Source organism: Calonectris borealis, chromosome 2 (assembly GCF_964195595.1).
Source record: "Calonectris borealis chromosome 2, bCalBor7.hap1.2, whole genome shotgun sequence".
NCBI classification, from domain to species: Eukaryota; Metazoa; Chordata; class Aves; order Procellariiformes; family Procellariidae; genus Calonectris; species Calonectris borealis.
Window position 1 is genome coordinate 78,874,488 of NC_134313.1, and position 16,306 is coordinate 78,890,793.

General features: G+C 36.7%; 1 protein-coding gene across 1 annotated transcript in view; it reads right to left on the minus strand.

The window, feature by feature from the left end:
* The window catches only part of ABCA13 (ATP binding cassette subfamily A member 13), a 210,761-nt gene that overhangs the window by 46,258 nt on the left and 148,197 nt on the right, over nt 1–16,306 (minus strand). The window contains exons 42-44 of the mRNA XM_075142413.1: nt 7,389–7,443; nt 6,615–6,792; nt 3,076–3,191 (exon numbers count right to left, since the gene is read on the minus strand). Coding sequence (XP_074998514.1) covers nt 3,076–3,191; nt 6,615–6,792; nt 7,389–7,443 — 349 coding nt within the window. The remainder of the gene's footprint in view (nt 1–3,075; nt 3,192–6,614; nt 6,793–7,388; nt 7,444–16,306) is intronic.

Below are 16,306 nucleotides of genomic sequence, written 5' to 3' on the forward strand. Positions count from 1 at the left end.
ATATATAATTGTTTTAACAGTGAGCTCAATGCAAGAGCAACTAGCCAAAAATCTGTGAATTCACTTCTTCATTGCATTAAACAGTAGGTTAGATTATGAGCCGTAGAAGTCCCTTTTAAATTCAGTATTGTGTACCTTACAGATGAACTTTTTTCATCTAAGAATGCCAAAATCCTTTATCTTAAGAAAAAAATTTTCAAATCCTGCTGTGAAGTAATAGTGATGTTATCCTCAGTTTACAGGAAGGTAAAGGTTAAATGACTTAATGTTTGGGTCTCAAATGAAGATCACACTACACTTTTCAGCATCCTGTTGCCAGTCTTAATCACACAATCTTTTCCTCCCTTCATGCGTATACCAAAACCACTGTTCTAAGTTTTGCTCTGAATTACAATACCGTAAAAACAAGACAAGTCCATCCTTGGAAACAGCTCAAGAAAGAGATATGATTTAGAGTGCTGTTACTCTGCTGTAAATGAAAGCAAAATTTGATTTGTTTGCTTATAGCTGCTAAGAAATAAGTAAGACTTTTGGAATACTAAAGTTGTATGATGTTCAAATGCAGCCTTTAAAGTAGCTGCCAGTCACGCCTACATTTCTATCCTAATCCTTTCTTTTCCTTCAGCTTCAGCTGTAATTTGTTATTTGGTAAGTACCAAAGATAGAGCATTTTGGACAAAAGGACAAAAGTGCTTAAGCAGTTGCACTATAAACCACTTCTGCTATCAGCTAAAAGAGGAAAAAATGCAGTTTAGTTAAGAAACCATTATATTTTTAAAGGAAATCAGTTTTAAAGTAGCACACTAGGAAATTGGTGATTATTCTTTCAAGCACGCTGCCTTCTGGCATATAGCTTAACTTTTTCATATAACTGGGCTATTTTTATCTTTATTCTAGATCAGAAGTGCTGCACAAGTGTACCCTGAAGAGAAAAATAAAATTTTAAAACGAAAAAATGCATTATGGGATGCAGATAAATGAGAATTACATGCACAGTACTGGAGAAGGATAAAATGACCACAATAGGCTTCATCACATTTACTGTGTAGTTAGGCTGAGCAAAGGGTAGAATAGGAAGAGTGGTAACTCTGAAATTTATCATTGTCCTTGAGACATGTTAAACTTGCTGACTGACAGTTATTGTATCTTTAATACAAGTTAATGCACATTGAATACATAGACCTTCTTGTTAAAAATCACTATAATATCTGTTATGTCAGCCAAAGCTGAACAGTACAGGAGGGATTATGCTGAGATGATTAAGCTGCATCTGCAGTCAACAAGAAAATTTTTAGAAGACAGCCCAGCTTTTCAGTTAATGCTTGTTTATTCTGAAATACCCAAACTTTAACTCAACATTTTAGTTAAAACAATGCCAGCATAACTCTTAGCACCTGGGATTTAGTAGTACACTGTGGGCAGGACCAAACCCTACAGTACACCACAGTAAACATGTCATGACTTCAGCAGACATACAAGTATGTACTGTATGGTTCATTTGCTGCTTGACTAAGATCTCTATAGATGGCTATTCTTATGCTAGGGTCACAGCAACTGCATTACAAGAAGGATTCAACAGTTGTAAAGGTAAAAAAAAAAAATAAAAACAGGGATGAGATTTAGTAGTGTAAATCTTTGCACTAAGACACATAAGAATTTCTGCCTTTAACTTGAAGGAATCAATTGGTAGTAGTGCAGAAGGAAGGAGGAGGAAGGCAAGTGTGATACAGAAAGGAGAAAAGTATGAACTTGGGATGTTTCATCTGAGTTATTTACAAGATCATGACCTCGAGAATATTACATACTAGTCTGGCCACTCATGCCCTGGAAAGATGAGCTCAAACTGGTGTTACAGGGAAAAATAATAAAAAGAATAATCGAGGGAATGGGAAGGCCTTTTTACAGGAGAGGACTTGGCTTGCTTGGGCTTGCAAAAGATGTTTGATGAGGGAGAATTATGAAGTATGGCTCCAAATAAACTTAGGTTGGAATTTCAAAGAATACATCCAGCTATGGAGATACTGAAACAGTTTTCCAAAAAAGGAGTTTTTGGAAGCATGAGATGTTGAAAACAGTTTCAAGATGAAATACAGTAAGATTTTTTTTTAAAGTGTTTATCTGAGACTCTTCTGGAATGGAACATTTCCTGACCTTGCAAAAGATCCTTTCTACTTTCCTTCCCTGTGATTCTCTCATGGAGCATTTATATTTCATTATCTAAACACTTGTGTCGTAAGATATGCATTCCCCTCTACAAAGATAACAACAATTAGTTGCTTGAGATAAGAAAGAAACAACTTCTCAGAATGCTTATCCTTGTAACTATTCATCTTCACCATTTCTCACATCACCTGGGACTGCACATAGGAAGAGTTAAAGGAACAGAATAGACAGATCATTAGTTTGATTGAGCCCAGGGCTCAACAGCCTTATTTCTATAGAGAAATCAATCCTCTATTTAACCAGTTATTTTAGCTTTTTATAACTGTTTTTTCACGTGAAACTAAGCAAGAAGGTGATATGGGAGGACTTTCCTCTCTCTCAGTACTTTTGGAGACAAATCTCCAACTGGCACAATATTCCACATTGGCCAGACTTCTCACTGGAAATATGGATTCCTGGAGCTATGTAAAATTACAGAATTACAGAAAATGGGTAGAACTGTAATAAAAGACAGCCACTTCTTATCTTCTTGATGATATTCTGCACAGCTAAGCACTATAATTCTGACCTGAATATGTTATTATTGCCTCATTTTCTGGAAGATAACATATGATCAATTTCTAACAGCAAATGATTGTTATACAGGCTGAGTATTTTCTGAGACATTTCCAGTCCTTTTTTTTTCCCTTTTTTTTTTTTTTTTTTCCCAAATGCGTGAGTAATCTCCCTCCACCTTCTGCATGGATCTTTCAAACTCATGTTGCAGCCTGTTTTCTCACTATCTTTGGCTGAATCATAATCATTTCCAAAGACAGAAAATCATGCATCCAGCAGCAAGTGCAAACCAAGTCTAAAGATCTCCGTTTCTTTCTTACAAGCTATAATTCCATAGTAACATTTCCAATCACATACCCAAAGAGTATCAGCAGGAGAACAGTGGCTGCCAAGTTCTTTCGGAAAGTGAAGGCTGATAGCTGGAAGGCACTAATAACACCAACACACAGGGTGACTGGAACCATGTAAAACAGCTAGAAACAGAAGAAAAAAGGCACTTAGCAGGTGAGCATCTCTTACTGGTCTTACTTAATTAGCATAGAAGGGCTCTACAAATTAACTTTTCCATTTTTGCAATATAATTACACTATAAATTAGGAAGAATTAAGCAGAAGAGCTCTGAGATTTTGTAGTCCACACTTGCTGTGAAACTGCCCCTTCTTACACAAATACACATGAAACAGCCTGATAAAATAAAATCCGACTACAGAATATTCCCCTTAATTCCATTTCCAGTGACCTTTCCAATACATCCATTTAACAAGCTAGCTCTTCCAGATAATGAGTCCATATGGGACTATCGCTTCAAAACATCAAATTATACTGTGAATACAGAGTCTTGGATTCAGAAATAGCAGTTTCACTGATTGGTGTTTCAGTCATAAGAGAATAGCAAGGATACAATTTTAAAAGAGACTTTAATGAAGGACCATGTGTGCTGATGAAGCAAATGACAACTTTTAATGGGAACAGACATAATATTTAGAAAAGTTACCGCCATTAGGCAACAGGGAAAGCAGTTTTTCTGTTTAGTCTCTTGACATAATGGTAACCAAATACTTAAGGGGGGGAGGATGTGATTGGTACAGGGGATTCATATCCAAGTATTCAAGAGAGACGGGTTCTGCTTGCAACTAGCAATGGCAAGATGTGAAAATCTGTGCTCAGTTCCATTCTCAGTGTCTACCTGCTCTGTGCATTGAAGCTGGGCTCGTTAGGGCAGTGACTGCCTCCGTTTCTGCTTATACAATATTTAACCTTATCCTAATATAACTGAGATTCTGAGATGCAACTGCAATAGAGGCAACAAATCAGGGTCTAGCTAAATATTCATTGCAGAACAACAACATCTTTACTATTAAAATTGGACTTTCATACTGAAAATGGAAACTTGTTCAAAATTAAACCAAAGGGCATTACTTCTTTGCCAATGGGAAGGCAGACATTTTTTAAGAGAAGGGCAACAGAGTGAAAAGTAGACAAATTTAATGTTCTCATCTTGTTCACAGTGCACCTTATTCAGTGTCATGTACAAATATCATACCATCCCCCTCCACAGATTTAGGTTTCAGTTATCTTGGAGCTGTTTAAAAAATATGGTAGAGAAGTCACAAAGCAGCTGGGTCCCAGTGTGTTTCAACAGGGACTTTTTCTAGAAATAAATAAATAACTTTAAACATTAAATTCTATTAGAAATCTTACCTGAAAACATGATGTGTTATAAAAGTTGGGCATGCACAAATAAAATAACCTTAATTTTGCCCCTCTAGTGACACAAGCTTAATCTGAACAAAACCTGTCTATTTGTCATTAAATTTTCTTAGCACTTACACATTTTCCATTTGTTGAACATAGTAAAGAATACCGTTCACATGTATAAATACAGTAAGAATAGCCTGATTCTCATGACAGCAATTTCATAAATCAAATACTTCTGCAGGTCTAGTAAAGATTATGCTACCAATAATACAGGACACAGCCTGTAATACTTAAAATATGTAGAGGGATTTCAAATTTGACAGTTCATATATTCATGTGTTCAGTGTCCTTAAATGATCTGCAGCACAATTAACATTTAAACCAGAGTCTGTTCTTTCCCAGATCATGATTGATCATGCAGTACTGTGCTGAATTTGTGAGAACATTCTGAAAGGAAGAGATTGGCAGAAAATAATGAGGAGTTGACTTTGCTGCACAAGGAGAAATTGAATGATGAAGGACCTAGTTTTTCACCAAGCCCTCTTATCTGACACAGCAGAAAAAGGAATACAAAGATTGACTGGTCAAGTAAGTAATGTTTGGAGAAATGTGCTCTAACTTCAAGCTTGCTCAAGTGTGAAAATCCTGATTTCAAGCATGGATGGGTGAAGCTCTAATGTTTCAGTTTTAGAACAGTCTGAATGAGAACAGAGAGTGTTCCAAAAATCTCTGTTCCTGACCAGGCTAGTTCATGTTTGTGAGTCTATGCTAGACTCCAGCCCTTCCTTCCATGACCCAGTGTGTTAGGCAAGGTGCAGAAAGTTTATGTCCCTTCTCTGGGGCCAGGAATCTTTTTACTTTTGAATAATCCAGGTGACTCCCATTGTTCACTATTGCCTCTGAAACCAATCTCCCAATCCAAAACACCTTCTTTGAGAAATGAACTATCAACACACATCACCCTCGTTCTTTAAAAACAGTAATTGTATCCCTTTGCCAGAAGTAGATGACCCAATCTCAAATTCCCACCAAACACTCAACTAATACTATAGCAAGCTTCATCACAAGTGAATTATGAAAAAGCCTTTCAGTAAGGAGACATGTACGTATGCCTTATATATATGTGTACACACATATACACACACACAGATATATATACACACACATATATAATGGATCAATTTTTAATGTTAGTTTTAAAAGAGTCACCTTTAAAAAAGATATTTGAGGATAATTTGTGGAGTTCGTGCTTAAATGGAATGCAAACTAATTCCAAAATGGAATCCATTACACAGCCGATGGAAAATCAGTGACTGGGGACTAGCAGTGACTTGAGAAAATTAATTCTATTTCACCATATTTGCTTATTGGCCTGAACAGAAATCAACTTCTCAGGCTTGGAGAAGGTTAGCAAAAATTCCTATTTCATTTAACTATGTTGGCCTAAATCTGACCTGCCAAAGTCAGGCCTAAATCCGACCTGGCATTCCTGTCTTTTTTTTGATTAAAAGGGTAAGGTTTAGGGAAAAATAATAACTTTTGTGATATTTTCCAAAGAAGAGAAGCTTTTCAGATTTGTTAATACTATTTGTAATGTTAACAATGATAGAAATTACTTTGTATGAGAAAAATAAATGTTCAGGACAGAGACTTCACCCATTTCTGATCTAGGTCATTCTGTGTATGTGAATTCATAAATAATATTTTCTCCTATCTTGCCAGAAATAAAAGGTACCAGTTATGAATATCTCTCATATTATGTACCAACAGACAGCGTAATTATGCCTTTAAAATAGCTGACTAGTATCTTCAGGCTTCACCAATAATCGGAAAGATTTTGCCAGTGTCAAAGCATAGAAACTCCTGCTATGAACTGCTGTGTAGAAGATTCTCTGTGTCTAGGTTGATTAGCCAGGTTCCTTTTATTTGTAAAATAGTGTAGGTTCCTAAAGCTAGCATATGCTTTACCTTACAATTCAACTTCGGAAACTGAAGAATGCAATCCCTGCCTTAAAGAATTTTATCTGACAATATTAAAGTAAGAAGGGTGTCCCAACGCTTGTTAACATGACAGCCAAGAGCTGTTGCTCTGCACAATTCAAATCTTATTCACCTGTCTTGTGACCTCCTTTTGCTCATTTATGACAAACTAGTTAAAAATTTACACCCGAACACCAGCTGCCCCACATGATACATACCATATCACAGCAGAAGTTAGCAAGCCAATAAGTTTTGTAACCCAGGCCTGTGATGTGCTGCAAGCGTTTTGTGCCAGATACTCTGTCTTTCACTATGGCACTTCCAATAGATGCGGTAAGGATAGAGAAACCCAGCATGATACACAGTGCTACGCCACACTGACGAACATTCTCCATTCTAGGGTACAAAGCAAAATGGCATAATGAAAACACAATGGGGAAAAAACCTCACCAAACACAAACATTTTCAAGGTCAACTTTTTACCAAAACCATACTAGACATTAGGACCTTAATCCCGTTTGCAAACACCATGTTTGTACACTGTCAACATCTAATTAGAGAACAGGAGCAAGATGATGTGTAAGTCACAAAACTATACGTGAGTTACAGAACACAGCACGTGTTTAAAGTCTGAATAGTAAAGTGAATCTTTTGCAAATATTACCCCCTCTACAGAAAATTAACATTTAAAAACTTGACAATCATTTAAAGCAGTAACCTGTTTGAAAATGTCATGACCTGCTCACAAACACTCTGTAAAGCGCAATCAGCATAAATTCAGTATTTTTCTCTACAAAATAATGCAACCATATCTGATATAAACAGTAGACTTGACATATAAACACCAGACTAGAGAAAATGCTTCACTCAGTGGAACTGAATTGCATCTACAAAGTCTTAACATCTATCGCATGCAACATACATGCTTATTGAATTAATAGTTTCAATTGTCTGCTTATTGCAGTTGTTATATATTTTAAGAGTTTGCTCACATTTTGTCCTCATCCAGCAAGGCTCCTCCATATGGGTGGCTGTAGAGTGTGATCCCTGTGAAAAGAAAAATAAATTATGAAATAGTAAATGCTACATCAGGACTTCAAGTTCTAGAGTACTGTTGACCCCTTATTTCACAAGATGAATGAAAAGGCTACATACTTAATAAGCAACAGAAAGAGGTCAACCACCAAGCTGCTCCTGTTGAATGATTTCCAGAGTCTGGATCCAACAAAGTCTAATGAATAAACATAAGTAATAGCTGCTTTTCTGCATTCTGAACTGCAGAAATGAGTTCAACAACCTAATCTTCTGGAGTAAGGAAGGTTGTTATTGAAATTTATATACCTGGTATTTTATCATTGCTGAAAACATTTATAGATTGCTGATACTTTGCAGAGAAAAAACTGTTTAGCTAAATTCACAAAAAAAAAGGTACATCTCAGATTGAAACTGTAGAACTTTAAATTAAAAAGATACCCAGCTTGGGAGACCAAGAAAAATCCTCAGTAGGCAATGTGTTCTTAGGCTTATTTTGGTTCTTCGTACAACCAGCCTGCAACAATCTAGCAAACTGAACTTCAGAATTGGAAGGTAGTTTATGGACAAAAAACAGGGCTTTTTTTTTGTTTTTTTTCTTTTCCAACAAAAGAAGAAAAGTGGGGGGGATGCAAAACTGTCAGTGCAAAAGTTGCCGTCCAACTAGTCTTGATGCTGTTCCTGGCTTATTTCTACATGTGTACCTGACAGGTGTGCCATACGTAATGCAATACCAACTGGAAATTCTTGCAGTGAGATCAAACCAGCACTATCTGATTAGAGTATTTAAAATAAATCTATCCTGTTCCCAATTTAAAAAATAATAATTAAAAAATCCATCCTAACAACAATTATAATCTTCCCAGTATCTTTGGCAAAGAAATAAATTATTGGTAGCCTTAGAAGGACTCTGCAGGGTGTCATTTAATTGAACACACTTTGTCATATTTTGTTAGAGTCCCGCTGTGTAAAGATAAAAACTGTCTTAGTTCCAGTAACAGGTGCAATCTGACCAAGTATATCTATACATTTTTTTTTTGCCCCTATAACTTATCATTCCTCATCTTCAAGCCAAAGTAATCTAAGCATCACTAAGCCACTGTGGGGTAAAAAGCTGAACAACAGAGGATGATGATTAACTTGCACACAAAACTAGTACAAGGTAAAGATTTTTCAAATGTAGTTAAAAGCTGTACACTGAAGCCCAACGGTAGTTAACAAATCAAAAGAAGATTCAAGCCGATAAGGTTTTGATTCATCACTAGTAGATACATGTGCTATTTGCAGAAGTCTTTCATGTCATTTGCCTAGGGGGACTGTTTAAAGTTTTCCTTTGTTTTTCTTTTACACCATTAAGTTTTTTAAAAAATAGCTGCTATTTGCTCTGAAACAAAAACCGGCATATCAAAGAAAACTATTTTTTTCCCACTGGAACCAAGTATTAGCCAAAATTCCATTTATGTAAAGGAAAAGTAGCATGATAGAAAAAAGCTTCATTCCCAGAAATTTTTTCCAAGCTTTTCCAATGGTTGAATAAAGGTGTGCGTATTAGAAGAAAGAATGTCTTTACTTCATATATGTATATAGGAATTCTACTGAATTAGAAATAAGTAGCTAAAAATAGAATTAAACCAGATTTTTACGATATAGACAAACTAAAATCCAATCTAAACTTATTTTCAGATCTAGTTACAAAAAAAAAAAAGAAAAAAAAAAGATTTTCATACTTAATCTAATTACAATGGAGGAAAACTTTTGGAAAATAGGAATCCTGATAATTTCAGAAGCACTAAAACAAGAAGTTAACAAATGAAATGTGCTTCTTATACTCACTAGTGCTAAGCTAAATTGGAAAAGAGCAGAAATACGTCTTCCAGGCCTCCTCTTTTATGGCCATGAGCCATGTTCTAGTTATAGAGGATCTTCCCACGATTGTCAAAGGTCTTGCCTTCATGATCAAGAATTTGAATGCTCTGACCAAGCTGTCCTCCCCGCAAGCTTCAGATGACAGAAATCCTACAGTAAAATTGCTCCAGCTCAAGGGGTGGCATTTTTAGAGATTGCAAATCTTAAAATACTGATCACGATCAGGAAATGCCAAGACTTGGAGACCTATAGGTCATACTGATTCACATCCCTTTTCCCAGCATTGTGAGACAAGTAAACCTGTCATGTGGACTGTGGTAGAGAATTATTGCCCATAAAGTGTCCAGAACTGAGGCAGTTTGCCAGGAATTCAGGAAAGTTCTCCACTATATTGCATGAATTAATCGAGGCTGATCTGAATCATATCCCATTGCTCTACTGCTACCAGCTATCTGCTGTATTCAGTGAGAAAAATATGCACTAGCAAAAACAGAGCTATGAATTCATGATTATGCAATTTCCTGTGCAAATGAATTCATGCTCATAAACATAGGTTTGCCCACTTGTACATTTTGAGAACCTAGTCAATGAATTTTATAGGAGATGATCTGCACTGCTGAAACTTTTCAAAAAGACCTGCAGGGAATTAATGAAACGTAAAATGTAACAGACAAAAATGACATTGAATATTTTACAAGGTATAACTTCTACTCAGGTATATTTAATGTGTCTGGAAATAATCTCTCTCCTGAAATAACCATGGCCTGTCCCTGCTAAGTGCACAGATCCCAAGGGGAAGCTAACAAAACTTTCAGATTACTGCATTGCTATTAAACAAAAGTCTACAGCAGTTGAATTGGGTTCCATACACAGAAATACACTGCTACAACTCTCTAGTACAGAATAAACAGAAATTGTGAAAAAGAGATGATTACTGGGGGAAATAAAAAAACCACGACATTAAATACCATAATGTTCCTTGCAGTCTTGTATCATACAATACTGACCAAAAAGCAAATTGCACTGAATTAATTTCCTTCAACGGAAGAGTCCCAAAAAGTAATTGCTCTTCCTAAAAGTAGTAACCATCTTCTACAGCCAATTTCCATTCAAACTGTGTAGGTAAGCAAAGGATTGCATTTTTGAAAATTTACACACATAAAAGAGTAAGTGAACACCATGATGCCAAGACTTTCTTAGACCTTTAAGCTTCTCCAATATAAAAATGAAGAGCTTAAGAAATGAGAGGCACAATTTCCCCGATTTAAGTGGGGTGAAGAGGAGGGCATCTCAAAGAAAGAAACATGACTGTTTACATGTTAATTGATATATATGTGCATGTGTAGTTCTGAAAAGGAAGGAAGCCAGATGTCAATCCCAACAGAAAGCACAAGCAATAAGTTATTTTGGTAATATATTTTCTTAGCTGATTTTCAGCTAAGAAACTTCTTTTTCTTTCTTTCCTCAGTTGTTTTGCCTACAGTTAACTACATTTTTTTTGGTGTGTTATTTTTTTCTTTCTTTTTCTTTTAAAATAAAAGGCTTAGTTGCTATCTCTTGTATTGCTCAGTGAAAGACTTAACTTTACACAACTGAGAAACAAGGGCATTTTACCTGCAAGCCACATTAGTATGGAAAAAAGAGGAGGGAAGTAGTCAGACCTTCACAGTTTAACTATAAATTGCATGCATAACCCAGTTGGGGGTTGGGGGGAGAGTATTTACATTGGAAGTGTTACTAGGAGCTACATGCTACATGCTTAATAGTAGAAGAGCCAATAAACAATTAATTGTACCCTCTTCAGCTTCTCCATTATTTCCCCTTAGTATTCTCCCTTCCAGGTTGAACAAACCTATTCCTTTCCTTACATAGTTCTTGATTAAACTAATTTTAGATTCTAATATGTTAAAAAGGCATCCCTAACCTGGTGAAATAAATTCTTTGTAAAATATTATAAGCATTACGACATTCTCTAGAATAAAATATTATCCTTTTCCATTCTGGATAGGACAGTTCACAGGAAAAAGGAAAATGCATCCACATTACAGATGTCTGAAATGAACAGCATCTTGGTTGTAGTAGGAAAAATCCTGCCCTGTTGCCTATCAGGAGCTGCACAACTCAAGATACCTTTCCCCATACCAACATCTTATTAACAGTCTGCAAACTGTATCTTCAAGAGAAAGTGCTCTAGATCTTCTACTTCAAATCTAAACCACCTGACCATCTGTCAGAAAAGAAAGCAACATACAGTTTGGCATAGTCTTAGAGAGCTTGGAATGTTTCCTTCTATAACCTGTAGGTTATAGAGAGCATGAGGCACTGGTAGCCCAATCCATTCTGCCTGGGTGCAACTTTCCACATAATCACACATTACCAAATCTGTGGGTTTGCAGTAAAAATGAGGACAGTGATATGAACCAAGCAGTACTTTTTCAGTGTAGGGTGGAGAGATCCAGAGGAAAAAATCCCAAGTGTCTTCAAGCTTGTATGCCATCACCACAGGCTAATCAGAGCTGTTCTTAGGTGTATTTCATGGTCCTGCGCTGTATTTTGGGTGTGTCTGAACCTATCTCTCAGCACTCCTTTGTAAGCTATCTCTTCCTTCTGTCATGCAGCATGCTGAGTCTTGAGTACATAGATCAATTTGGATCTGTGCCACTAGTTCTAAATATTATAACTGTTACAGACTTGAATAGAAGACCAGTGTAGGTTTCTTTATTTCAGACATTTTATTTCAGATTAGAATAAAATAGATTAGAATAAAATAAAATAGTATGTATAACAAAAATGGAAGTAGCATATATATATATATGGTTTTTACAAGCTCTTCTTTGTGGACATTTAAAATTTATGATGAGATTTCTGTTTGTATAAAATGAGACATTACTATTTACTGAAAATTATAACTTAGATTTTATGGAGAATTTCACAGGCAGCACCCTCATTAATGATTTAAATTTTACTTTCCCCCCACTAACCAGACATGGTTAAGAAGGTTCCTACTCCATGCCATTTCACAGGTTCCTTTGAAAAGAGGTTTAAAGTTACAATTTGCAAAGCAATCAGGAAACTATACAGTCACTTTCCACCAAAACTCAGCTGAAAATGGGTCTCTTGATCCCTTCAGCTCTTTTGAAATAAAGAGGATGTTATATGGATGCTTACAATGAACCCTAGCATGAAAGGCTTTTAAAAAAAATCAGTTACTTCAATGGAAGTCCTGAGATGGGGCAGCTGCATCGCACAAGGCCTTTCTATTTTGATACATTTCTGTTCTTCGAATAATGATGTAAGAACTTTTTTTGACCACTGTACTTTACAGACATCACTATAGATGACTACCACTCCTTTTTTCTTTATATAGCCTTATCCTAAGAGGTAGGGAGTAGTTCTTCCCCTATATTCCAGCACAATAAACACATTCTGACTCAACTGTATACAATTAGGTGTGAAAAATAACATAACTTTACTTGATCAGAATTTCTATCTTAACCTGAAGTAAAAAATGTTGCCTTTTAGTTTTTTATAGCTCTTACTTCATTATTCCATTTTTTATTTGCTCACAATTACTTTATCTAATTGTAGGAATACAGCATTTCAGAAAGAGATTTAAAAACATACAAACATCATTCACTGTCATGGTTTAACCCGGCAGGCAGCTAAACACCACACAGCCGCTCGCTCACTTCCCCACAGTAGGATGGGGAGAGAATCAGAAGAGTAAAAGTAAGAACACTTATGGGTTGAGGTAAGAAGAGTTTAATAATTTAAATGAAATATAATAATAATAATAATAATAGTAATAAATTAAAAGGAAGATAACAAAAAGAGAAATGAAACCCAAGAAAGATAAGTGATGCAAATGAAAAACAATTGCTCACCGCCAACCGACCAATGCCCAGCCAGTCCCGGAGAAGTGGCCCCTCTGCCAGTTTTCCCCTAGTTTATATACTGAGCATGACATCATATGGTATGGAATATCTCTTTGGCCAGCTTGGGTCATCTGTTGTGGCTGTGCCCCCTCCCAGCTTCTTGTGCACTCCCAGACTTCTCAGTCAGTAGAGCATGAGAAGCTGAAAAGGCCTTGACTCTGAGAAGTGTAAGCACTTCTCAGCCTTTACGAAAACATCCCTGTGTTATCAACACTGTTTTCAGCACAAATCCAAAACGTAACCCCATACTAGCTACTATGAACAAAATTAACTCTATCGCAGCCAAAACCAGCACATTCACATAAGCTTGAAGATCAGCCAGAGCTGAAGAGTTTTGACAAAAACCCAGAACATCTTACCTTCTCTGTTGAATAGTCTTTCTCACTTTTTTTTTATTAACATGTTCATTTTCATTATCTGTCACTGAATTTATAACCCGCTATTTGGTTTCCTTTCCAGTAAGGCAGATGAGTTAGTTTTTTTCCACAATAGAAACACAGATTTACATGATTATGAAGCTAGAGGTGGCTATTCACATGGTACAGAAGATGACTTATTTTCATACAAGAAGTATTCCTGAACTGCTGTTCCAAAATAGATATCTGATCTATTAACTATGATAAACTGACGTAAATCAATCTGGCTAACTTCTGTTGCTCTGTCTATTTACATGCACCTCCAGCTGGCACACAAATTTTCTTCAACAACCGTACCGTTCTTTACATGAAAATTACAAGAAGCAAACATTGTAACTTTTCAAGCATCCTCAGGGAGAAGCGTACTGATAATCCCATATGGGGGGGGAAAGAGAAACCTCTCTTTGCAGAGAAAGGATTTGAAGATCAGATTACACGCTAATAAAAAGGAAGTATTTTTGATCACCAAATAACTATCATTTCCTGCTCCTGCATGCTCAGGATGATCAAGAGTCAGTAACTTGGACTGACAAAAGAAAAACAATTATCAATTTTTTTCACAGTTTTTTGAACAGATACAAATCCCTCGAGATATAAATCAACGGAAAGTAGCATATGTCCTCTGTATTCTTAGGTACAACTTCTTCCTTCAAACTCTCATACAAAATCTGAAGTCTATATTCCCTGTATCCTCTTGACTGACAAAAAGACATTAGACAAAAGCATTTAGCCTCCTTCTCAGCTCTTTATCGCTAAAACCGATCACAAACTGGGACCAGTACTACTGATCTTCTATGAATGTTACTAGGTCTGTCCCTGTGAGCAAAGCAGGTAGACCTAGGCACACTGTCTGTAATGACTCTTCCCTTCTCCAGAGAACTTGGGAGAACTCCAACTGGGTTCATGCTTGTCCTGGTTTCGGCTGGGATAGGGTTAAATTTCTTCCTAGTGCTGTGTTTTGGATTTAGTATGAGGAGAATGTCGATAACACACTGATGTTTTCAGTTGTTGCTAAGTGCCTTCCTAGTCCAAGGACAGCTCCCGTGCCTACTGACTGAGCTAGGTACACAAGATGGTAGGGAACATAATCAGGACAGCCAGCCCAGCTGGCTAATGGGGTATTCCATACCATGTGACGTCATGCTCAGTATATGAAGGGTAGGCGTGATCCAGGAAGTACCGCCCACGTTGAGTGCCAAAAAGGACTGTCGTGGTTTAACCTGGCAGGCAGCCAAATACCACGCAGCCGCTCGCTCACTCCCCCCGCCCCCAGCAGGACGGGGAGAGAATCGGAAGGGTAAGAGTGAGAAAAACTCGTGGGTTGAGATAAAGACACTTTAATAGAACAGGGAAAAAAAGGGAAAATAATAATGATAATGATAGAATATACAAAATGAGTGATGCACAATGCAATTGCTCACCACCCGCACTGACCGATAACCAAGTAGCGATCGGTACTTCCTGGATCACGCCTACCGTTCATATACTGAGCATGACGTCACATGGTATGGAATACCCCGTTGGCCAGCTGGACTGGCTGTCCTGATTATGTTCCCTCCCATCTTGTGTACCTAGCTCAGTCAGTAGGCACGGGAGCTGTCCTTGGACTAGGAGGGCACTTAGCAACAACTGAAAACATCAGTGTGTTATCAACGTTCTCCTCGTACTAAATTCAAAACACAGCACTAGAAAGAAATTTAACCCTATCCCAGCCGAAACCAGGACAATGCTCAAGAAGTTATACCCACAGGATATAACTGCTAAGTGAAAGGTTACTCAGTGTTTATATGAGCATTTTAATAAGCTGTTGATCTCTTTCAAGGTCGTTTCAATATCATAGTAGTTGCTACTCTGTTTACATTGCATGCTAATACTCTACCCTATTGAAGTAAGTCTCTTGTAGTAAAGCAAGATTTATTTTTGTGAAAGAAGGAAAGACTGTGTACTCACACTCCCTTTTCAAGAGTCAAATTATTTTTGTCACTTAAAAGTAATACAGAAGCACTGGTTCTGTTGACAGGAAAAAGTTATCGTGTGGGAAAAAAACATGGCATTAATGTGAGTCAGAATTACAACATCCTAACAAGCTTCCTTGCAGTAATTTCCAATAATATTCTAGAATTGACCTTGCATATAAACAGAGTTTGCAAGAGGAGAAAAGAAAAAAAAGATTCCAGTGTTGAAACACAGTATGTAGTCTTCTGACTGCTAACTTACAGGATTGCATATTACCATTTTAATAAGAAAAGCATATAAATAGTTCTTCTCCATCAGAGCAGTATCCTTAAATAAGAAATAGTTAAAAGTCAAAGTGAACTGAGCTTATGTGCCCCATATAACATTGGAAAACTGTTGAGTTTTTTTTAAAATATATATACACCTGTATTTATCTCTACACATATATACTCATACATATATGAGTGTGTACACACACCCATATACGTATATGTGCACATACACATATACATACATGCTGATAGATAGGTAGATGACTTCTCTTTCTATGATTTCTCTGACAGGTCCCTCTGCATCACATCTCAAGAGCATGATGAATCCCTCTTTATTGCACCTCTCTAATAGATATACACATAAATAAACTGCTTTCTAGTTCATAAACTCTACTTTTGCAGAGACTTAGACAACTTATTTTGCCAGAAGATT